General features: G+C 44.2%; 1 protein-coding gene across 1 annotated transcript; it reads left to right on the forward strand.

Annotated features, from left to right (window-relative positions):
- The first annotated feature begins 577 nt into the window (after positions 1-577).
- Positions 578-20,558, forward strand: EIF3B (eukaryotic translation initiation factor 3 subunit B). The gene is made up of 19 exons (XM_035131389.2): positions 578-1,314; positions 4,806-4,998; positions 7,602-7,721; positions 7,805-7,862; positions 8,766-8,894; positions 9,250-9,407; positions 11,259-11,390; positions 11,493-11,559; positions 12,202-12,248; positions 12,403-12,613; positions 13,931-14,003; positions 15,603-15,725; positions 16,155-16,233; positions 16,640-16,778; positions 17,296-17,421; positions 18,700-18,777; positions 19,300-19,408; positions 19,758-19,874; positions 19,974-20,558. Exons 1-18 carry the CDS (start codon positions 651-653, stop codon positions 19,859-19,861), a joined length of 2,610 nt encoding a protein of 869 aa, XP_034987280.1. The 5' UTR covers positions 578-650; the 3' UTR covers positions 19,862-19,874; positions 19,974-20,558.
- The last annotated feature ends 1,570 nt before the right edge of the window (positions 20,559-22,128 follow it).

The following is a 22,128-nucleotide window of genomic DNA, read 5'->3' on the forward strand; positions in this document are numbered from 1 at the left end:
TTTTTGAAGGGGTGTTTAATTCCCCTTTGCTACTATCTCCTCCACAGTGACAGCTAACGATTAATATAGGTTAGAATTTAAAAGAGCGGTATATACATATATTTCGACAATACTGCCACAAGCAAAAGGACGCGATGACGATGCCACTACTCACGACACTGCTTTCAATTCCACCCTCCTTCTGGGATAGTCCATCCGACCCCACCTAAGGGCGGGCTTAATGCGGCGGCCTCGAGCCGCCATGTTGGACTTAACCACCAGGATTGTTCTAACGAGGGGGTGGGATGTGAAGCGAGCTTTACCTCAAGACCGAAACGCCTAATTCCTAGGGGAAAGCCTAACTGGGCGTTAACCTATAGGAAACCCTGTCCTATTCCATTAACATAGGAGATTAACATATACAACCCAGTAAGACACCGCCTTTGGAATCCGTTTCTCCCCCCCTCCTCTGCCGAGTTGGTCCCTGCCCCCTCTCGCGAGACTCGCCGCCGGGTCCGCTCTCGCGCACATGGCCCGGCGAGAGGGAGCCTCCCATGCGCGCGCGCCTGCGCTCTCCCTTCCCCCTCCCTCCCCCTTTTCGGCCCAGCGCGCCGCCTTGACTGTTCCTCCGCCGCGCGTGTGAGGCGAGCGGGAAGGCCGCGCAGCCCCCCATGCAGGAGACCCAGGAGAGCCCGGCGGCCGCCGAGACCCCCGCCGCCGCTCTTCCCGCCCAGGACGAGGGGCCCGGAGGAGGAGAGCCCGGCGGCGGCGGAGGAGGAGAAGAAGAAGGAGAAAGAGGCGGCAGCAGCTCCGGCGACTCAGAGGCCGAGCTGCCGGACGGGCCTTCCGCGGAGGAGCCTGAGGGGAAGAAGGAGCCGGAGCCCGAAAAAGGCGGCGGTGAGGAGAAGGAGGAGAAGCCGCGAAGCAGCAGCAGCGGCGGCGAGGAGGAGGAGGAGGAGGAAGAGGCCGCCGCCGCCGAAGAGCGTCGGGAGCAGCCACAACCGCCTCCGGCCGCAGAGCCGCCTTCGCCTCCTCAGGAGCCGCCCGAGGTTGCCGCTGTAGCCGCCGCCGCCGCAGAGGGGCCGCCGGAGCGGGAGAAATCCCCCGAAGCCCCTGCCTCTGCCCCGGCCGAAGGGGGTTCCGAGAAGCCCGAGGGGGACCAGGAGGGATCCGAAAGCGGCGAGGAGGAGAAGAAAGGGGAGGAGGAGGGAGAGGAGGCCCAGAAGCCCAGCAAGGAGGAAGAGGAGGAGGAGGGAAGCGGCAAGGAGGAAGAAGAGGACGACGGCATCTCGTTCAGCGACCCCGAGGACTTCGTGGACGACATCGACGAGGAAGGTGGGTGGGCCGAGGAAGGAGGAGGAGGGAGAGGCCTGGCGGCGGCCTCTTCCGCCTCTTCCTCGACACGTGTTTGTAAGCCGCCTTGTCGGGTGGGTGTGGGTAGGTGTGAAGGCGGCGGGTAGAAATAAATATTGCCATTATTGTTAGATGTGTTTTTGTATGTAGCGTTCCCCCCCCAGAGAAGGACTCGAAGAAGCTGACAGGTAAAAATATGGACGTTTGGGGGCGGGGGGAGCCTCGCGATCCTTAAAAACAGTAATGAGGAGGAGGAGGACGACGACGGTCGGTCGGCGTGGCCATTTGGGAAGGGGTGGAAGAGCCTCTGCTTTGCAGAAGGTCCCAAGCTCAATCCCCTGGAAGGGCTGGTTACATCCCACTGCCTGAAATGGTGGAGTAGGTGCTCTGTGTCAGTCTCGGCCAATATTGTCAGTCTCGGCCAACCTGGGGGAGAGGTGTCCCCAGATGTTGGGACTAAAGCTGCTTCTTCCTTGACCACAGATATGAGTTGGCTGAGGGTGACAGCCACCGAAGTTTGAAGGGTGCCTGAAGATACTGCGTTGAAGAATATTGGTGCAGAGTAGTGCCTCTCAAGTTGTGGGATGTGGTGGTTTGGCAGTCCCTACCCCCAATGGCTGTAGTGGAGTTGACAAGGACCTGGACCAGTCCATGGACCACCACGTTGAGCAGCGCTGGTGTAGACAATAGTGAGCTAGATGAATTAGTGGCCTGGCCATAAGACAAACTTCCAGCATAGTCCTTCTGAGATAGAACAGGGAAAGGTGGGGGTGTCACTTGGCCATCTTGTTGGCCTACTCCAGCTCCCATCAAACAAAGGGTTTAGAGAGCCAGTGTGGCATAGTGGTTATAGAGTGTTGGACTAGGGCCTGGGAGACCAAGGTTTAAATCTCACCAGTCAGCCATGAAGCTTTATGCAGGTCTCTGGGCTTTGGGGGAATTAAATGAGGAGAACTGTGTATTCCAACTCCCATCATCCCTGACTGCTGGCCCTTCTCATTGGGGATAATGAGAGTCATAGTCCAACATCATTTGGGGAACCAGTGTGGAGAAAGGCTGTTCTAGAAGGCCGTGGTCTATCAGACTGAAGGATATGCAAGGCACTTTAGTGGATTGGACGGCAAGACCCACCTAGCCCAGCACCCTGTTTCTCAACTGTGTTAAGCCAGATGTATCTGGAAATCTCACAACAGGGCACTAGCCCTCTCCTGTGTCTTGTATCTGGATTGGGGTGCTAAGATATTGTACCCTATTACATGCAGGGCTTTGTGGCAATAGGTTTCTGATCTGCTCTTTTGTGTTCAGTATGCCTCCGATAGCATGAGAAGGCCATTGTGCCTGGGTCTTGCTTGGCTTCCTGGAAGCATCTGTTTGGCAACTGTGGGAATAGAATGCTGGACTAGATGGGACTTTGGTCTGATCCAGCAGGGCTCTTCTGGTGATCTTATGATTCCTAGCAACTGTAGTTTAGTGATGCACTATCTCTGATGCAAAACAGACAGTATCTAGCTCCTGTTTACATTGAGTACATTATCTGTTATCTCCAGGTAGGGCTGGGAGAGACACCTGCCTGTAACCCTGGAGATCTGTTGTCTGTTGTTGGATAGAGCATATTTAGCTAGGTTATAGGACAGCTTTTTAACTTACCTGCTTTAGACAGTTTGCCATATGTGTAATGTTGTCTTAACAGGTGAGTGTGCCTGTTCTAAGTCTTATTGGCATTGATAGAATCTCTAAAGAGGTTTCCAATCTTAAAACTCTCAAATACTTGTGCTGTTTAAAATGTGCTGTTTGTTTATTTATCTCACATAAGTACAAATTGAGATGATTTACAATGTTTAAAATTTTATAAAAACGTAAAATAACCAAGCAAGGAGGTGGGATCAGTAGTTGAAACGAAGTATAGAAACATCTGCATATAATAAAAATATAATTTTTATATAATATATAAAAAGATATAATAAAAGACAATAAAATTGTCTGTAACTGACTAAAAACAGGAGACAAAGTGTTTGATTATCCAGCTGCCGCTGCCAAGAAAGACTGCTCGGTTATCACACTGAAATGTGCTTCTACTCTAGGGAGGACATAGAGAAGGGCATTTGTCCCTGACACTTTTTAAAAATAAAGTGAAAAGTAGGTTTCAAAAGGCCATTTTAAATTGGAAGTCTATAGCATGTAAGTGCACAATAAAATATTCTTAGTGATATCTAGTTTTAAGCCATGATTGTATAAATCATCAGTATGTTAGAATATCATATTTACTTAAGCCTTATGTGTCATCAAATCTAATGCACACTTCAGTTTTCAGAACCTTGAAACCCCCCCCCCCCAAAATAATAATTTGCTGGCGAAAGTAAATGTGCCATTGAATCTAATGCACACCTTAATTTTCACAACATAATTAGGCCAAAAAAGGTGAGCATTAGATTTGAGTAAATAAGGTATATTGTTGTTTTGTGCATTCAGCAGTCATGGTAGTAAATACTGTGTTAGAGGCTAATGCTTTATAAGTGAATTTCTCTTATTGTAAAGGGAAAGATTGTGGCAGGGGCATACAAATTTATAGGCTAGAGGATGAAAACTTGCACTTGTCTTGATTTGCTGTGTTATTAGAGCAAAGGCTTCTTTGAACCCATGGAAAACTTATTAAACTGCTATAATTAAAGGGTTTGTAGCATCTTTATAATTATAAATGAAGCCATGTTCAATGTTCAAAGCGTTCAGTTCAGAGAAAGACTGGATGTGCCAGGTTACTTTCTTAGATTTTTGTAGTGGTGTGGAAGGATAGCAACTAACATTTGTAATAGCATTCTGCCCCAGTACTGTAGATTTTTTTTCCCCATCAGAAGATAGAGAGCTGATTTTGCAAGCTCCATAAAAATGTGGATAGTGGAAGAAAAACAGCTTAGCCCTGTGGTGGCTGCCTGTCCTGGTTTAAGTGGCAGACTTCAAGGAGAGAGGCAGCCACTGGGAAGAATAGCTTGCCCCTAGATGGTCTACAGATGAGGGACTGTTCTAAGCAAATCCTTGTTATACAAAAGGCAGTGAGAATGAGCTCTTGATGCAGCAAAGTAGAAAATGAATTTTAGAAAAGCATGTAACAAATTACTTAGTTTACTCAGTATGTTTCTAGCAGCAGGATAGCTCAGTTGGTTAGAGCATGATGGTGATAATGCCAAGGTTGAAGGTTCAGTCAGCTGCACATTCTTGCATTGCAGGGAGTTGGGCTAGAAGGGACCTCTAGGTCCCTTCCAACTCTACAGTTCTGTGATCCTTATGCTAAATGTCCATTAGTTTCTATAGCTAAAACACAGAAGACTGATTCCAATATGGAGTTTGCACTTCTGCTTTCAGCCTTTACCAAACGCATGGCTAACCAAACCTAGAATATCCCAGTTAACAGTAGTAAATAAATTGTGGGCTTTGCTGTGTCTCTCATTCGCATACTGTACTTCTTATCTTTTCCACAGAATTACTTGGAGATATTCTGCAAGAACGTCCACAGGAGGCAGATGGAATTGATTCAGTGATTGTGGTGGATAATGTTCCTCAGGTTGGACCAGACCGACTTGAGAAACTGAAGAATGTTATCCACAAGATTTTCTCAAAGTTTGGAAAAATTACCAATGAGTTTTACCCAGAAGCTGATGGGCAGACTAAAGGGTGAGTGGCTATCTCTTTTAGCTGTCATTGCTAGCCAGCCCAAAAACTAATTGACCAATCCCCTCGCCAATGAGGTGCCCCCCACCTTTTCAGCAGGAAAGGGAAGGTAGGGAGACTACTAGCTTGGTCAATACATGGTGGATGGTGCCTTGAATATCAGCATCGCCAGTTCTTGAAAAGCTGCCTCTGTCTAGCAGTTGGCAAGAAAACTTGTCACTAGCTTTTCCTGTGAGAAAAGGAAGGTATGCTTTCTTGGGTGTCTGGGTAGGTGAGTTAGACCAGGTGCTATGCTACCAAGCAGGCAAGCAGCCTTTAGCTGAGGAGCCTGTTACTTCAGCAGCTTCAAATTTGGTCACTTGTCATACTTACCAGAGGTTATTGGTACAGTCACCACAGTGAACATGGTGGCTGAAAACGTCAGATCCTCTATGGCAGGCATGTCCAACTCCCAAGAGACTGTGATCTACTCCCAGAAAAAACTGGCAGTGATCTACCCATTGTCATTGGAGGGTCAGCGTGTGTGGGGTGGGTGGATTGCCCAAAGTTGTTGAGCTTTTTGGGAGGAGGATTGCACTGAGTTTTTTAGCTCCCCCCCCCATAACGTTTTGTGCACGATAAGGATCCCGCAATCTACCAGGATCAGCCGGGGATCTACCGGGTAGATCGCGAGATCTACTGGTTGGACATCCCTGCTCTATGATTATGGGTTTCCAGTGAGATATGGGACTGAAGTTTCAATGAACTTTCAACGTATAAGAACTCTAGCAGAATGAATCACAGACCCTAGCAAGTTTTGCCAACAGTGGGCACATGCTATGAATTATTACTCAGGGGCGAAACTAGTTTTTTTTTTTTTTTACACCCAGGTCACCCAGTTTGGCATCCCCCACGCACATTTGCATATATACAAACACACACACACACACACGTGTCCCCTCTGGAGGCTTCACCTAGGGCAAACAACCCAGCTAGCGCCCCCCGCCCCGGTAGCTGCGGCACTGCATTACCCATGGACAGATAATACTTTTCGAAATTAAGCTATGGGGAGTTGCCTGATAAAAGTAAGTTCTCTGTGAAATTAAACGAACATTTCATAAAAGAAGTAAGTTTTGTAAATTAAGTACCGACATCATCAAGTAGAGGAGGGAGGTTAAGATGATCCAGGGTCTGCAGGGTGGTTTCACCCCTCCAAATGAACCACCAGCAGGTACAAAATCTGCCTGTCGCTAGTCGCCAGATCAAGAGCAGCAGAGAGCTTGCTTCCTTTTTGTTCTCGTATCTAGTGCATTGAAATGCCTGACATTCAGAATCATCTACTAGCCTTTCCCCCTCATTCATTTCCCCTTTTGTGTCTCCCCTCTTGCCAGATGGCACATTATATCACACTTCAAAATGAACTTAACAGATTAGACAACTGGGCCAAAGCAAACAAGATGAATTTTAACAAGGAGAAATGTAAAGTACTACACTTGGGCAAAAAAATGAAAGGCACAAATACAGGATGGGAGACACCTGGCTTGAGAGCAGTACATGTGAAAAGGATCTAGGAGTCTTGGTAGATCACAAACTTGACATGAGTCAGCAGTGTGATGCAGCAGCTAAAAAAGCCAATGCAATTCTGGGCTGCACCAATAGGAGTATAGCATCTAGATCAAGGGATGTAATAGTACCACTGTATTCTGCTCTGGTCAGACCTCACCGGGAGTACTGTGTCCAGTTCTGGGCACCACAGTTCAAGAAGAATATTGAAAAGCTGGAACGCGTCCAGAGGAGGGCAACCAAAATGGTCAAAGGCCTGGAAACAATCCTTATGAGGAACGGCTTAGGGAGCTGGGTATGTTTAGCCTGGAGAAGAGAAGGATAAGGGGTGATATGATAGCCATGTTCAAATATATAAAAGGATGTCATATAGAGGAGGGAGAAAGGTTGTTTTCTGCTGCTCCAGAGAAGCGGACATGGAGCAATGGATTCAAACTACAAGAAAGAAGATTCCACCTAAACATTAGGAAGAACTTCCTGTCAGTAAGAGTTGTTCGGTAGTGGAATTTGCTACCAAGGAGTGTGGCGGAGTCTCCTTTTTTGGAGGTCTTTAAGCGGAGGCTTGACAGGCATCTGTCAGGAATGCTTTGATGGTGTTTCCTGCTTGGCGGGGTGGACTGGATGGCCCTTGTGGTCTCTTCCAACTCTATGATTCTATATGCTAATGCAGCAAACATAAGGAGTCATAGCTCTGTTTTTCAGCTGTTGTCATTGTTCTCTGAGACAATGCAGATTGCGGGGGAAATGCACCTTGATCCTGCCTTTAAAAAGGTGTATGCCACACATGAGGGATTCTTGCACAGAGGTAATTCTGAGGGCAGCAGCTGCAGGCCCAGCTTTCACTCATTGCGTAATGTCACATAGCATTTGGCACAATTATATAAACAAGCTGAAATAAGACTTTGGGGAAACAGTTGGTGTTGAATTCCATTGAGTTGAAGTGTGGCTGATGTCACTGTTGAGGTTTGGCCGGATCCAGAGCATTGGGCCATTCATTTCATGTATCACCTCTTTGGGCAATTTCAAATTAAGTCACCAATAACTAACTAGATGTTTTACTGCAGGTATATTTTCCTGGAATACATGTCTCCAACTCATGCTTCAGATGCCATTAAAAATGCAGATGGCTACAAGCTAGACAAGCAGCACACTTTCAGGGTCAACCTTTTCACTGACTTTGACAAGTGAGTATCATCATTTCTTAAAAGCAGAAATGATTGACTGTTTGAAATACAAAGACGTATAACTGACTGAATCACATTTTCAGATACATGACAATCAGTGATGAGTGGGAAATTCCAGAAAAGCAGCCATTTAAAGACCTGGTGAGTTTTCAGATGCATGTATAGACTTTAAAGATCACCTTGTCCATCAAGAGGCAATACTAAGTTTGTACCTGTGCAGGCTTGGAGTCCCTCCAGTGCGGGTCATGAATTCCTAATAAGTTGTGTTAAAGAATACTCCCACAGCTCAGCTTGAAATGTGAATGATATACTGTGGTGCCGCGCTAGACGAATTTAATTCGTTCCACGGGTCAATTCTTATAACGAAAAATTCGTCTAGCGAATCCCATAGGAATGCATTGAATTTTTTTAAAAAAACATTTTTGCCCATAGGAACGCATTAATTGAATTTCAATGCACTGTATGGTGGCAGACAATCAGATACAGTGGTACCTCTACTTACGAATTTAATGCATTCCGAACGCACATTCGTAAGTCGGGAAAAATTGTAAGTAGAGTTATTCGTAAGTAGAGGTACCACTGTACTTGTTAAAATCTGAGCACCCCAGTGTTCTTTTTTTAAAATAAATATTTGTATATATGACTGCAAGATGCAAAATAATCTTGCCTGTAAAAATGTGACGGGTTTGCAAACTGTTGTCAATGATCCTGATATAACATTTGTCAGTATTACAGCGATTATCTGCAGTTTTATGTATTTCAACAAATGCAGATGAATATGGAGAATTTTGGCTTTCACTGTTGCGTTTTGGAACCATGGGAAGTTCACAAAGCCCATCTAGGTGTGTCAGAGTTCAGATCCGGATGTTCTCCAAATTTCACAAATTCAGTATAATACTCAGGAAATTTTGAGTTGTGTCCAGCAAGTTGAGCTTTTATATTAGCTTTTCCATAGTTATTAACCATGTCTCAATTAAAGACAAAATAGTGTGTGTTTTTTACAGGTCCTATCTTCTTAAACTGTTTTCCTTTTGACTTTTCTAGGGGAATTTGCGCTACTGGTTGGAGGACCCAGATTGTAGAGATCAGTACAGTGTGATCTTTGAATCTGGAGACAGAACCTCTATTTACTGGAATGATGTTAAGGATCCTGTCACAATTGAGGAGAGAGCTGTAAGTGTCTATAGGAGGTATCTCTTTACTGAGAGCAGTTTGTGTGCAGTGTCTGTAAAAAGGAAATCAAATATATAATGTGACTAAACATTCAGTTTGCATATGATTCATTGAACATAATAGCTATTCAGTACATTAGTGAATCACATCAGTTACATGGTTGCCAGTTGGCTATATTCACATGTTCCAGAGATTTCCGTTTTTAGAATGCTGAGGGCCACAAATAAATTTAGAGGTCAATTGAAGTTAGATGTCATGCACCAGAGTAAGGATTAATGCTAGATAAGTTTTTATACATCAATATGCAAATGAAATATGTTTCAAATTATTATGCTATGCACTTTCCCCCCTGTAGCGATGGACAGAAACCTATGTGCGCTGGTCTCCAAAGGGTACCTATCTGGCTACATTCCATATGAGGGGCATTGCTTTGTGGGGTGGAGAGAAATTCAAGCAGATTCAGAAGTTCAGCCACCAGGGGGTGCAACTCATTGACTTCTCACCATGTGAAAGGTACTGTATGAAATTAGTTGGTGGTGGTACTGTGGGAATCGGGTGAATAAAATATATTGCCTCTTACAGTTATGCACTCTATTGATTTACCTATTGGGGGCTGTTATACCACATTTCAACCATATTCCCGGTATGGTTTTCAAGATAGAATAAAACAACACACAACTACAAACAAAACACACTAAACTAAAACTTAAAAGATCATGGAAGTAGTACAAAACATCGCCTGAAATGAAGAGAGCATAAAGTACGTATCAGGCGCTAACCACTCTGGGAAGAACATTTCACAGTTGAAGCAACACCTCCAAGAAGACCCTCAGGTGACAGGCACAGCCAAAGGAGGCCTTGTACTGGATATGTAGGAACATAGATTAGATCTGTTTGTTGTTGTTTGCACTTGTAGCTCAGTTTTCAAGAGATCTTTTCATTCAGGACCAGTCAGGTCTGAGCAGTTTCCATTGCCCCTTGATGGAAACTTTGACTAAATTTATTAATAAGTTTCTAGACTTTCAGCTAGCAGACTTTGCAGGGTATGAAATATCAAGCTGCGGCTATTTTTTTCTTGTGGTGAAGGTTCTCATACTTATGCTTTCTTGGCATAGCTTGTGTGAAATAGTCTGGAAAAAAGTTGAGTGAGGGCCCCCTGTCTCACGGGATGCTTCCTCACTCTTCCTGCCTCCTAGCACAGAAGGGAAGGTGTTATGGCTCACCCTTGTTTTCTACCTCTTTCTACATACATTCCTGGCTCCTGGAGATGCAGGGACTCTTCAAGGCCTTTTGCTCCCAATTCTCTGTCTGTCTGACTCACTCACTCTGTATTTGTCTGTTTTCTTTCTAGCTAGTAACTAGGTCTTGTATATAGCATGGTGCAAAACAGTTCTGCCATATAGAGACTGCAACTCTTGTTCTAATGAGAATTCCAAGTGGCCTAGAAGCAGCTTCCTAGACCTGTCATAGTTTATAGTGTAGTGCAGAGCTTTCCAAACTGTGTTGTGTGAGTGCTCCCCATGCTCCTCCTGGGGCTGGAAAGGGGTTAATTTAACCTCCAGTTTGCTAGGAAAAGTGAATTACTGTGTCACAAAATGATGCATGTCCAAAAAGTATGTCACCAACATGAAAAGTTTGGAAAGCCCACCCGAAACTCTTGGTTGCCTCTTCAGTTCCTTGAACTAGCTAAGACTTCCTGCCTTTTGTTGCCTTCAAGGTGAGAACATAGTTGGTCATGGACATTTATGATGTGGTTTGTGTTGAATCTCACATTTGTTTGCTAAAGGGTTGAAGCCGTTAGGAATGTTATATTTGAAGCCTTTGTGCTATCAAACCACTATCATACCACATATGATTAATGTATAAACCCTAAAAGGGGAAAACAGGATGTTAGATTCTGATGTTTTTCAGGGCTCTGCCATTCACTCGCTTATTTGTCTTTTTACTGCCTGTTTTTCTGCAGTCCAAGGAACTCTAAATGGCTATTATGAAACTGACCAGTGTTTTGTTAATTTAATTCTGGAAGTTGGCAAAGTTGAGTACTGCTTGAGTGGCAAGGCCCTGGCAACAAGAAGACATTATCTTGGGTGCACCATGTAGAGCACAGAATCTGGATTTTAATGGGAAAAACCTGCTTGATTCTTCACCATACACCAAGATGTGATTGCTATCTTACAAGACTTTTGCTAAGCATTGCAGTTTTGAAAGTGTTCTTTTCCCCTGTGAAGTTGTATTCCTGGGAACAGAAACTAAGAAAGATAAAACATGCCCCTCTAATGCATTTCAAAGCAACTCAGATGTTAAAACTTGATATAACTTCGCAGCTTTTATGTTTGTATAATTGATCTATTATTCTTTGTGAAGGTACCTGGTCACCTTCAGCCCTCTAATGGACACCCAGGATGACCCTCAAGCGATCATTATCTGGGATACCCTAACGGGACAGAAGAAGCGCGGATTCCACTGTGAAAGCTCAGCCCACTGGCCCATTTTTAAGTAGGTTGGACAGATGGTTAACAAATTGCTTTTTTAAAAAACAAACATGCTTTTGTTATGGGGAAGAGAAACATATCTGATTTCTTGAAATTCTTTGCTTAGGTGGAGTCATGATGGTAAATTCTTTGCTCGGATGACATCTGACACTCTTAGCATCTATGAAACACCTGTAAGTCTTCTCCCTTCCTTTCTGATGAATTTATGATAGATTCTGTAACATGCCTATTTGAAGTCAAAATGTGCCAAAGGTTTTCCTGCTAATAAGGATATAAACTTGCAAGCATGCATCCCATAGCTATTCTGACTGCAGCGTTTGCACATCTCCCACTAATGCACCCTAAAAGATTTTGGTAGTTTGGCTTCAAATGTTGAACATAGATTGCATTTTCTCTCACACACAGAACCTCCAGAAACCGTCAACAATTACTTGTGGACAGCCTTCTTGTAGCTGTCCATTAAGCTCTTTGAAATACTGTTCATTCATAGTATTCTTTACCCAACAAAAGTGAGGAGAAAGTGTATTGGCCCTTTTATGTCCAATAAAGACCATTTAGGTTTTTTTTAATAACATCTTCCCCATTTCTGTTTCTTGTGCTTATGTGTGTGTGTTAAGATGTTGTTTTCTTTGTTGATTATTATGTTTATAGTTTTACTATGTTTTTACCGGTATGCTTTGTTTTACATCACATTGGTGGGCTCTCTTAGGCAGGGAAGTAGATTATAAACTTTAACATAGATGTTATTATAAACTTAAATTGAGATAGATAGGTGTGTACTAGAAACTTTTTGACTTTATGTTCTCTCTTTCTAGTCAATGGGTCTGTTGGACAAGAAAAGTTTAAAAATCAATGGGATCAAGTGAGTATTTTTCTTTAGAACTTACTCTCCTTGCTGCTGCTGCTGCTGCTGCTGCTGTTATTGTTATTTTTGGCTTGTGTGAGGTTTTGTTTTTGTTGTGTTTTTTTTTAAATGTACCTTAAACTACTAAATTGTTGCATGTTCCATCCCTCAGAGACTTCTCCTGGTCTCCAGGTGGCAACATAATTGCTTTTTGGGTGCCTGAAGACAAAGATATACCAGCAAGGGTGACGTTGATGCAGCTGCCCTCCAGACAGGAAATCAGAGTGCGGAATCTCTTCAATGTGGTGGACTGCAAGCTCCATTGGCAAAAGAATGGGGATTATCTCTGTGTGAAAGTAGACAGGACCCCTAAAGGCACACAGGTATGTGCCTCCTAAGCTTCCTTACAGAACTGTTAAACTCTTTGATTTTGAAATCCCAACTTTTATACTGTATTATCAAAGCTAAGAGAACACTTGAAAGCCTTTTCTGTTTTTGATTGAAGCATTCTTGCTCTCAGCTGCCCAAAGTGGCTGGGGAAACCCAGCCAGATGGGGATGGGTGGGGTATTATTATTATTCCACCACCTGCAGCAGCTTCATGGTGCCTGATCTCCTCACATATAAGTTGCATGATTTGTGTTTTTATCTACCGTATATTCCGGCGTATAAGACGACTGGGCGTATAAGCCGACCCCCAACTTTTCCAGTTAAAATATAGAGTTTGGGATATACTCACTGTATAAGAAATACGACCTGGCGTATAAGACGACCCCTGACTTTTGAGAAGATTTTCCATGGTTAAAAAGTACAGTGGTACCTCGGGTTATGAACGCGATCCGTTCCGGGTCGCAGTTCGTAACCCGAAAAGGGCCCGAACCGCCGTTTTGCGCATGCGCAAAGCGCGCGGCGAAAATACTTTCGGGTTTGCGAAGTTCGTAAACCGGGTTGATCATAACCCGAGGTGTTCGCAACCCGAGGTACGACTGTAGTCTTATACGCAGGAATATACTGTACTTCCTCCATTCTTATTGCATTCTGTGTAAGCCCCATTGCTCTTTTGCTTTGGACTGCCAGTTACTGCACTGAGTGAAAGCTTTTTAATGAACTCTTAGCACACGTTTGCTGCAGAACTGCAAGGATTACCAGAGAACATATTAAAGAATCCAAGAATTTTATTCTAAATATAGGTAGTTCACATGCTGCTATAAAACCTCCTGAATAGAAAATGACTCATGTTTACAATTACAGGGGTTGAGTTAAAAATGAAGCCATCCCATCTGGCATGGACCCGTTTTCCACACAGGCCTCTGACTCCTGAGTGCAAATAGTTCTTCAGAGCTGATCTCATGTATGCCTGGAGATTGCTGTATCTTACTCTGCCTAGTTTATACTAGCCCTGTCTAATGTGTGTTTCAGTTGAATACTTTGCAGTTCAGCCTTGTAGTAGAGTATAAATAACAGTGTCTGGAAGGCTAGCCTTGTTTTGGTTCTTCTTTGCTGCAAGAGAGTTGTGGCTGCAAGACACTTGGTATTAAATAACAGTAGTGCATCTTGCTCTAAGGCATGAGGTTTTAGGCACCCTAAACAGATACAAACAGCAGCAGGCCAGCTACTTCTTCTTTGTATTAAATGCGCACCATCTCAAGTCCCTACCAGGGTAGATGACATGCCCACATCACCTTTTTTTCCCCCCTGCAGGGTGTAGTGACCAACTTTGAAATCTTCCGCATGAGAGAGAAGCAGGTTCCTGTTGATGTGGTAGAAATGAAAGGTAAAGGACACATTTCACATAACTTCAGCTCTCTGTGCACTACTTTTTGTCCTTCAATGTATATCTTATTTAGTGTTTACAGTATAGCATATGAAATATAACAGAAGTGAAACACTACATAATGTAGCCACCAGGGTGCTGAAAGGTATTCTTCCAATGCTACTCTCTGGAGTCAGTACCGAAGCTAGGATCAGAACCTCTGTATTACAGTGTCTGCAGTTCCCTTTTCCTGGAGCCAGTCCAGGAGGCTACCATGGTTGATGGTATCAAATGCCTACGAGAAATCAAGAAGCAGGAGCAAGGTCGCACTGCCCCAACATGCCCTTTGCAAAGGGCGACCAAGGGGCAACTCAGTTCCATGGCCAGGCTTGAACCCAGATTCAAATGGATCTAAATAATATGTGCCTTCCCAATAATGCTTGCAGCTGCCCCACCACCTTTTCCAAAAGGGGGTATTTGCAAGGCTAAAATCGAAAGGGTCCAGATCCAGTTTCCTTAGGAGCAGCCACACCACTGCCTTTTTCAGTGCAGCAGGGACCATCCCCTCATGCAGTGAAGCATGAACCACACTCCGGACCTAACCAGTCAGCCCTCTTGAACTGGATTTGATAAGCCAAGAGTGACAACAATCGAGGGGAAATGTGGTGTGCATTGCTGCCAGCACCTTGCCACATCAGTTGATTCCATAAGGTGAAACTGATCACACAAAACACCCCCGATAATGACACTATGTACTTCAACCAGAGCTGCAACAGGTGCGGAGTCAAGATCACTCCAACGTCGAGGCTGTTCTCCAAGTGTGTACTGTAGCCAGTTGGTCATGGTGGGTCTTGGAAAGTTCTAGAGGCCCCTCCACATTAGGGCATGCAATGCGATGTGTTCTTACCAGTGTTGGGTCAGCTTCAGAGCGAGATTTGCCCCATCTGCACTCCAGTCTTCATCCGGCCTGTTTCACAATCCAACATTCTTCAGAGTACCAAGGAGCTGCTCAGGCTCTACAACACCAGAGAGGATGCTCATGAGTGATCATGGCAACTTCCCATTTCATATTGCCATCTTATAGGTAGGCAGGATTACCAGATTTCTCCACTGGAAAATCCCCCAGAGCATTGAGAAACACATCTGGCTCCATCAGTCTAGAGGGCGGACCATCCATATGGGCCCACCACTGTTACAGTGGAGAACTGCCACCGCCAGTCAAAACTTAACCTGATAATGGTCTGACCATCACAAGAGCGTGCATTGCATTCCCCCTATCTTCAGTCCATCCCTCATATATCTTGGGGTAAAGATCACATCAATAGTGTGCCCTGACTGGTGTGTTGGACCAAAGACCATCTGAAAGAGACCCATGGTTGTCATGGAGTCTGAATTCTCGAGCTGGCCCAAGAGCAGCCTCCGCATGGATATTGAACTCACCCAAGATGATCATTTAAGGGTCCTCCAAAAATATCCCAGAGACTACCTCGGCCAGCCTCATCAGGAATGCTGCTGGGCAGCAGGATTTTGAATGTCTAGGAGACCCGCATGAATTAGAAGCCTTTTCAGAGAGGATCTGGCTAATTTTACACGTTTAATGTAGGTCTTCCTCTCTTGCAGAAAGCATCATAGCATTTGCTTGGGAGCCAAATGGAAGCAAGTTTGCTGTGTTGCATGGAGAGCCACCACGAATATCCTGCTCTTTCTACCATGTGAAAAACAATGGGAAAATAGAGCTCATTAGTAAGTAGAATTCAAGAGGCTGGGCTTGGGGTTTGAGGATCTCTATGTGTATTGTTACAATCTATTTTAAAATTCATCGAGAATCATTTGAACTTCTTTTTGGCCTCTTCTATACAAATACCTTTGTCTTGCAAGACCTGTTGGATTTCTCAACTATTGAAACTTGGACAATGCAGCACTTGGTCATTTTTGTGACTGCAGATCTCTGCTGTAAAAGCATTGATGCTAAGTAATGCTGCTTATATGAATGAGATTGTGTATCCTACCGGTAGTTATTCCTGGTCTTGTCAACACTCAGGAGGCAGCATTAACGGGGGCATGAAGATTTTGATTACTTTGTTTTGTAAGGCTAAAATCTTTATTACAAAGGCATAATATCAACCTTCTAAAGCAAGGATATTCGTCTCATGTATTTAAATCTTATTTCAGAAATGTTTGACAAGCAGCAGGCAAACACGATATTCTGGAGTCCTCAAGGGCAATTTGTGGTGTTGGCTGGTCTCAGGAGGTGAGTACTGTTTCTTGGCAAGCATATCTTGAGTAATAGAAGCTTTAAAAAAAACAACAACAATGGTTCTTGACTTAAAACAGGTTCCTTAGAGGGTGCCATCTTGGTCCACTGGAGCAAGAACCATGCAGAGCTCTGTTTTATTTGAAATGGTTCTGTAGAGTTTTATTTCACCCTACAGAGTAAGAGTGATTAGCACATTAGTTTACCTTAATATAAAGGAAACTTGTGCCCTCTCCCAGACAAAGGACTTTATGAAGACTGTTTCATATCCAGCTTCTCAGCTTTTAGATGATGCCACCTGACTCATACTCAGATTTCAAAGAAATGTTTGTTCGATTGTTTCAATGGCTTAAAAGTTGCCTGCATGTAATATATAAAATATTCTAATTATTTTTCTATGCAGCATGAATGGTGCCTTAGCTTTCGTTGATACATCTGACTGCACCATGATGAACATTGCTGAGCACTACACAGCCTCAGATGTTGAATGGGACCCCACAGGCCGCTATTTGGTGACTTCTGTTTCTTGGTGGAGTCACAAGGTATTATCAATACTTCCCCACCCCTTACCCTTCTCCATCTTGAGCCTTTTAACAGGCCTTGTGTTGTATTTATTTTAGCTTGGATACCTTTGATTCATAAATATCATCATTACTAGCATTGCTCATTATTTCTTTACATTCTCATGCCTCGGTAGGCCCAGTGCATTGGTTCTGCTCTTAACTGTAGAAGAGGGTTGAGTAAAGGGGAGGAGATAATTGTGGGGCTCCCACTGTGTACTCACCTACTTAATGTGTACTCCTCGAACAGTGAGATAGCTTAGTTACTCTGGTGCCTGGCTTTCTGTGTTGGTATCTTGTTTATATGTAATTCAGATCTTTATAGTAAACATTTGCCATATACAAGATAAGGCATCAGTTGATGGTCATTAGAAATCCTTTCACAACACCACGGAAGGGAATTTGAATGCTTTCAGCTTTTTAGGACTACAAAGTGAACGGCTGGGTGCGAAGAATGCTGCACCATGTGTGACACAACTTCACTGAACTGTCTTTCTAGGTGGACAATGCCTATTGGCTGTGGACTTTCCAGGGTCGCCTCCTACAGAAGAATAATAAAGACCGGTTCTGCCAGTTACTTTGGAGACCCAGGCCACCTACGTTGCTCACCCAGGATCAAATAAAGGTGTTGTGTCCTTTACGGTGGGAGGTTTGGTGTAACTTTTTGGGTTGATGTTAAGAGAAGGAAGTTCGGTATTAGGAAAACACCTCTAATGCTTTGGGAATTATAACACAGACAACAGTTGAAGCTCACCACAAGCTGGGGATAAGGAAGAGACATAGGTCAGCGTTAGATCAGATACTTTATGTGTGTCTGATCTCAAGTTCAATCCCTGACATCTCCAGTTAAATGTTCAGGTGGTAGGTGATGAGAAAAATCTCTGAGATCCTGGAGAGCTGCTGCCAGTCAAAGTAGTCAGTAATGGGCTTAACCTAGCAGCTTGCCATGTCCACAAACCACTCCCCCAGTCTAATTTGCAGTTGCCTCCAGCAAGCCCAGCTGAGTTTATCCCTATCCCACTGAACTGGACCTCATTCCTCTGATTACATTGGGAGCGTGACATGTGTTGATTCTGCTCCATTCTGATTCCTGGTGTGCTGCCTACAGCTCTTGGGAAGTTTTACTTTTCCCAGGTTACCAACATTAAGTAATGCTGCACTTGAGCTGCTGGAGAAGGGATACTTGCTCCCAGAGCAGCTTACAAGAAAGTGACTTGGGGGAGGGGATTTGGAGGTGTTTGGGGAGCTGAATTATCCAAGCCAGAGAAAGACTTGGGGCCATAATGCTCTCTTGCTATTCAGGACAGGCTTTGCAAACTGCAATGCAATGCGCTGATTACTGCAATGCGCTCTACGTGGGGCTACCTTTGAAGGTGACCCGGAAACTGCAACTAATCCAGAATGCAGCAGCTAGACTGATGACTGGGAGCAGCCGCCGGGACCACATAACACCGGTCCTGAGAGATCTACACTGGCTCCCAGTACATTTCCGATGGGGAGACTCAGCCAGATGGGTGGGGTATAAATAATACATTATTATTATAAATCACCAAGGAAGCCAGTTTTTTCCCCATACTCTGCAGTAGTAAAATATTGGGTTGTATTCAACTACCTTTTACTCAGACCCACCGAAATTAATAAACATATATTAGTTATGTTAATTAGTTTCATTGAGTCTACTGTTGAGTAAAACTAGGTGGAATACCACTCGATAGAACTAAGCATGTCTGATGGATTGCTGTAGTATCCTGTGCACGATATTCGAAAGGCATGTATTTGACATCCTGCTTAGTCCACTTTTTCTTCTCAAAATATGCTGGGGCAATATGAAATGGCAGAGTTTGCTCAATATAACATAAAATCATTTAAAAATACAATATGTAACACTTATTTCCTGCAACAGCAAATCAAGAAAGATCTGAAGAGATACTCCAAAATATTTGAACAGAAAGATCGTCTGAGCCAGTCTAAAGCCTCAAAGGTAAGCTGCCTTTTGATCTCTTGGTGCTTTGGTTTTGAGTACAGACACCCATTTCCAGATCTAGAACCCTCTGATTCATTTTTCAGAACTGCTTCTGGCAGGAACGTTGTACAGTAAGGGAGTGCTGGGGCAGGGAGGTTGGAGCACACTGCAATATTGGAGCAGGGAAGTCAGTAAATGAGAACTCTTAATTCTTCTGCTGGAGAATATGGAACCTTTAGCAGTATTCAGTGTGGATAAATGTCTGTGAATGCCTTTTTCTCCTTGTGGCATCATTTGGCCCAGATCTTGATGTAATGAATTTCACAAAGTGAAGCAGTCTGTTTGCACTAGTGAAAGGCATTTTGTCACCCCAGTCCTTCCCACATTTACATGGAAATAATTTCAGTTAATTTTAAGTAGGCATGTTTGGGATCAAAGCCTTGGGAGGTCCAGCTTCTCTCTCCCATATGGATTACTCCTGGGGAGATTTCTAGCTGCATTTTGATTGAAGGTTTAATAGCAACCTCTTGTTTTCTGTAGGAACTGGTAGATAGAAGGCGAACAATGATGGAGGAGTTCAAAAAATACCGCAAGATGGCACAAGAGCTGTACATGGAGCAAAAGAATGAGCGGTTGGAGCTCCGCGGAGGTAAGTTGGCTTTCCAACCATTCCTTGTCTTCGGCTGCAGTCCTGTGCATGTTTACCGGAGACTAAGCTGCAGTGAACTCAGCAGCCACATGAAGGCACGTCTCTGTTAGGGAAAAATATTGGCAAAACTGTTACTGAAAGAGTGTTGGACTTATCTTAACAAAATAAATGATAAGCAAAATAATTAACGAAGAAGTTGATATGTGGCAGAACTAGTTGGTTTGAATGAGATGGCAGCTGTAGCTCTGTTCTAACACAGCTAAGTTTCTGTTTCATTATGGAGCCAGCTACAGTTGTTCTCTTGCTGCCTTGAAATCATCCAGGTCTAATACTTTTTTCCTGCTTACAGGAGTAGACACAGATGAGCTGGACAGCAACGTAGATGACTGGGAGGAGGAAACTGTTGAATTTTTTATCAATGAAGAAATTATTACAGTTGCAGAGCCAGAGTAGTCCGAAAGCCGTGGTAAAACCTTTTCACATTGTGTACTTGGGGTGGTAGGGAGGGGAAGCTTTGTTTTAAATCCTGGAGACTGAGAGTTACCACCTTCTCCTTCCTTTGCAGCACCACCATATCTCGTACTGAGGAGGGATTTGTTCATTTTCAGAAGGTCTACACAACTTTGGACACTTTTAAAATCCATATTCTCTCTCTGGACGGTGAATGCGCAGGATTCGTTCATTCTGACACATTGTAGTGCCTTCTAGTCCCCACTGCCTACTGTGGAGTCACTTGAAAGGCACTGCTTTTAAATTTTTATCCTTTATTGGGGGAGGGTTTAGTTTAATTTTGAAAAAATCTACCACCAGTATTTGCTGCTTGACACTCCAGCAGTGCTGCTCTCAGCTGAGCAACTTGGAACTGTGGCCCTTACAACTGCAGCCTTGGCGCAACTTCCAGTGTCTTGCCACAAACTCGTGATGCTTCTCTTTGCCGAAGACTGTTCCTGTGCCCAAACCGCACAGGTGGAAGTTGATTTCATGTTGGGGAAGATCACCGAAAAAACTGTACTTCATACTATGTGCTTTAATTTGCGGAAGCAGCACTACAGTGGGCTCTACCCTCCTCCATTCAGATTGTGACAGGAGCTCTCCCAGATTGGAAATAAAGCAAGCCCATATGCTTAATAAAGAGGGCTGTGTTATATGAGGCTTTCTCACTTTGAAACTCATTGGTGTGACGTTTGCTTGTAGCAAGAACATCTTGCTATATGCAAATTGAATTTACATTCATTTGATTTCCTGTGCTTCCTTCATGCTTGATCACTAATAAGTGAGTTAGATACATATTCTCAAGGTACATGGTCTCTGCAGCAACAAAATCAGGTGCATTGGGGATTATATTTACAAGCATAGCTTGAGTCTATCTATCTATCTATCTATCTATATATATATATATACACACACACACACACTAGCTGACCCGGCCACGCGTTGCTGTGGTTTTTTCCTGTGATCCTCCCCCCCCCAATCCTGTCCCGATCCATGACGTATCCTGCCCCTCCTCCCTACACCCCGGCTCATTCCTGTGTTTCGGTAGGATAGCCTTTCCTCTGTTGTCCCTGGGGAGTGTTGGCCCCTCCCCCATGTATCTCCATACCTTGGCCCCCACCATTGGAGAAGGAACTGTTAGTTTATGGGTTGGGTTTGTTTAATTTTTTTTAATGTGATAGTACTTGTGGGTAGACAATATTTTTAGTTGTTCCATTTGTTGTGAAGATGTAGAGATTATCTGGTTTGCCGACTCTTGAGCATGCAACATATAGTTGTCCATGTGAGAAGCAATCCGATTCTAGGTATAATCCACAGAATTGTAATGATTGGCCTTGTGATTTGTTGATGGTGATAGCGAATGCTAAGCGAATAGGGAAGCCTTGGTTTGCTGTGGGCTTCCCCCCCCCCCCCCGGCCTGTCAGGGGCCTACATAAAAGAAAACCCTAGTGGAAGCCTTGGTTTGCTGTGGGTTTCCCCCCCCCCCAGCCTGTAAGGGGCCTACATAAAAGAAAAGCCTAGTGATGGTTTCCCCCGCCTGTAAGGGGCCTACATAAAAGAAAACCCTAGTGGCCGCCTTGGTTTGCTGTGGGTTCCCCCCCCCCCGGCCTGTCAGGGGCCTACATAAAAGAAAACCCTAGTGATGGTTTCCCCCCCCCCCCCGTCTGTAAGGGGCCTACATAAAAGAAAACCCTAGTGGAAGTCTCCCCGGCCTGTCAGGGGCCTACATAAAAGAAAAGCCTAGTGGTGTGATAATGGCCGCTTTGGAGGTTTGATTTGCTTGGTTGATGATGATGTCATTTGGTTTGTGGGTGTGGCTTAGATTTCACAGGAAGGGAGGGGGTGGAGGAGGGTACTACGCCACTTGAGGGCGCTGTTTGACTTGGTGGAAAAGCAGGTCTGCACCTGGGCAGGTGTGCGGTTTGAGGGATTTTTGCCCCCAACAACGCTCTAGGAGTGGCCTGGATCGTTGTGTCAAAATTTCTGGACGATCGGTCAAGCGGTTACGGAGAAAAGTGTCAAACGGAATTTCACGATTTTTACATTTATATATATATACACACACACACACACACACACACACACACACCACAAAAGTGCCATTTGAGTATTAGACGAATGTAGGGGGCCGTTTGTTGCCTGATGCACTGCCTACTTTGAAGAGGAAGGCAAAGCTGTACCTAAGAGCTGCTAAGATCAGCTCCATCTGAGCATCATCGTCGTCATTT

This window comes from Zootoca vivipara, chromosome 14 (genome assembly GCF_963506605.1).
Source record: "Zootoca vivipara chromosome 14, rZooViv1.1, whole genome shotgun sequence".
Classification (NCBI taxonomy): domain Eukaryota; kingdom Metazoa; phylum Chordata; class Lepidosauria; order Squamata; family Lacertidae; genus Zootoca; species Zootoca vivipara.